The sequence below is a fragment of the Impatiens glandulifera genome, unplaced genomic scaffold (assembly GCF_907164915.1).
Source record: "Impatiens glandulifera unplaced genomic scaffold, dImpGla2.1, whole genome shotgun sequence".
In the NCBI taxonomy this organism is placed as follows: Eukaryota; Viridiplantae; Streptophyta; class Magnoliopsida; order Ericales; family Balsaminaceae; genus Impatiens; species Impatiens glandulifera.
The window spans coordinates 140,571-143,168 of record NW_025919648.1 but is presented as its reverse complement, the minus strand read 5'-3'; the positions used below and the strand labels follow the sequence as shown (position 1 = coordinate 143,168).

The window sequence follows — 2,598 nt, the reverse complement described above, 5'->3', positions numbered from 1 at the left end:
CTTCTCCGGTTGCGGTCGACTGGCCGGTTCAGAGACTCGTTGTCTTGTAGACCGGGGCTGCAGTTGTTCTTCAACCTCCTCTTCGACTTGAGCAGCCTGCTGCGGTATACTTGTAATGACCGTTTCAGTGACCTCATTAAGCAGGTCGGCTATTTGAACTTTCTTTGAGGGTTCCCTCTTTCGCTTTGTCGGCACTGAAACGGAGGAGGCCTCCTTTTTCTTTTTGTTGTCTTTTACAAAGCCTTCCAGCCTCCGTCTTTCCCTCTCTAACCGTGCATCATCCTTCGTAGCCTGAGCGGCTGCTTTCTTTGTAAGTCCCGGGAACTTGGCCTCTGCCCTTCGAAGTCGCTCGGCTTCCTCTTCTTCTTCGGTAAGTTGGGATGATCGCGGTGCCTCCTTCTCTTTACTTACGTAGTAAGACGTGTAGTCTAACAGATGTGTAGTTAGATGTACAGTCTAACAGATACGTAGTTAGATGTGCAGTCTAACGGATACGTAGTTAGACGTGCAGTCTAACGGATACGTAGTTAGACATGCAGTCTAACGGATTCGTAGTTAGACGTGCAGTCTAATAGATACGTAGTTAGACGTGCAGTCTAACGGATATGTAGTTAGACGTGTAGTCTAATAGATGAGAGTTAGACGTATATTCTAACTCCTTCAAATTAGTCTGAAAGGATGCGTAGTTAAACGTGCAGTCTAACGTATGAGAATTAGATGTGCAGTCTAACTCCTTCAAATTAGTCTGAAGGGAAACGTAATTAGACGTGTCGTCTAATCCCATTAGACCAGGTGGTCTAATGGATCCTGATATTATACAGGGGCGTCTAATTTCATTAGACAAGGTCGTCTAAGTGAAAAACGTCTAATTCCATGCTTAAGAAGTTCTTTGAAGATAACACCTATCTATCCTCGATCAACTAGTTGTACACTACTCCTGATCCACTTTCTAGTGAAGATCAGTACGACAGCCAGTTGCAACGAATTGATTAATGCCACGTAAGCAAATATTCTTCCACTACTTGTATATTGCAGGAATATCCTAAAATAATATTTGACGCACTACCAGATTACAACGGCCACGATCCTAGTGCTCAGAGTTTTTTGTATACTATAGAGGCGTTCCAATAGAAGCTCGCCACGTGTCATTATGGAAGATTCGACCGTTGGTACCTGCTCTCTATTTAAAGATCTTCAAGGACAACGGAAGAATAGCTGGACACAATTACTGGAATTACATAAATCAATCTATACTCTTTGAAATACGCAATCTACAATCTTAAGAGCTTCTTTCTTGCTTTACTGTGTGTTTATCAAGAGAGAGTGTTAAAATCAAAGCATTGTTTTAACTGAGTGATATACTTCATTATATTGTAAGTTGAACAGAGTCTATTCAATTCAATAGTGAGCTAATCGGGCAACTTTATTTGATTCTAAGAAATGTATAGTGAATCCTTCCGGTGGTTGAAAGAAGGGGTGACGTATGAGAATTTGCTCCGAACATCCATAAACAAACTACTATGTCATTTACATTTTGTCATCTTCTCATTCTTTGGATCTTATCTTCAAATCTGAGCAAACATTTCCGCACTTGAATCGTTCAAGAATTTGCAAGGGATTGTGTAGAATAGAAAGTGATTTAAATCCTTAACAGAATTTCTATCAAACCGTTTATCCAAAGTCGTCATCAATAGTCATACACCCGTCTCTATTGATTACGCCGATCCTATCAAGATACCACCTTTGGAGCTACCTTCCCCCTTTTTAACATTATTAAAATCAATATTAATAAGGGCTCTTTCTTTATCAGCAGCAGCCTCGACTTCTTCAGCAACTTGAATAGATCTAACAAAGGAATCAACTTGCTCCATTCGCCCGGCTTCAGCTCTATTCATAGCATTGGACACTTCCACCATTTGTGCTTGTGTAAGATTTATTGCAGACATAATAGTTTGATGTAGCTCTAAGGTGAGAGATTTGGATTCAGCAAACATCTTCGATTGTCTATTAAAGAGGTTCTTCTCAAACTTTGTGTACATATTGTTGATGATGTATACTTCATACGTATTTCTCTTCATTGTCTTCTCTAATTCCTTCTGAGAGGAAAGAATAGAAGACATCTCTTCCTTGCTTGAAATAGATCCCTTCTCAAGATTGGTCATTCTAGACTGAATGTCCAACATATTCTGTTGTAGAGAGTGCATCATATCCATCATGGTGTTATAGAGTTTTGGTCCTCCAGGAGAAGCTTCTTCTATGGAATGGGCAGTTGATGACACTTCTTGAGTGCAGGCTGGAGCAGTGCGAATCGGGCTCACATGCGTATTAACTTGTAAAGAGCGATCCAGTTCTTTATCTTTGGAAGGAGAAGATGGATTCTTGGACCCGTCCATGGATTGCTCTTTGTCATTGAGAATATTTACACATACCTGATGAATCTGTTCTGAAATACCTTCAGAATGAAGAGGTAGATCGCAACTTTATCAATGACATATGCTGGAGTTATGACCTCATCCGTTTTAGCCCATTTCAATACTCTCTTCTCAATCTTTATCAAGTTTTTCCACTCTTTCACAATTTCCTTTTAAGAGATCATCT

At 40.2% G+C, this 2,598-nt stretch overlaps 1 protein-coding gene across 1 annotated transcript; it reads right to left on the bottom strand.

The window, feature by feature from the left end:
* Positions 1 to 36: 36 nt before the first annotated feature.
* On the bottom strand, positions 37 to 2,393 carry LOC124918300 (myosin heavy chain, clone 203-like; the record flags this gene model as incomplete). Its single annotated transcript, XM_047458493.1, has 2 exons — positions 1,754 to 2,393; positions 37 to 428 (listed from the first exon to the last, which is right to left on the bottom strand). Coding segments are annotated over exons 1-2 (1,032 nt in total), but the record flags the coding sequence as incomplete, so codon positions are not given.
* Positions 2,394 to 2,598: the final 205 nt, after the last annotated feature.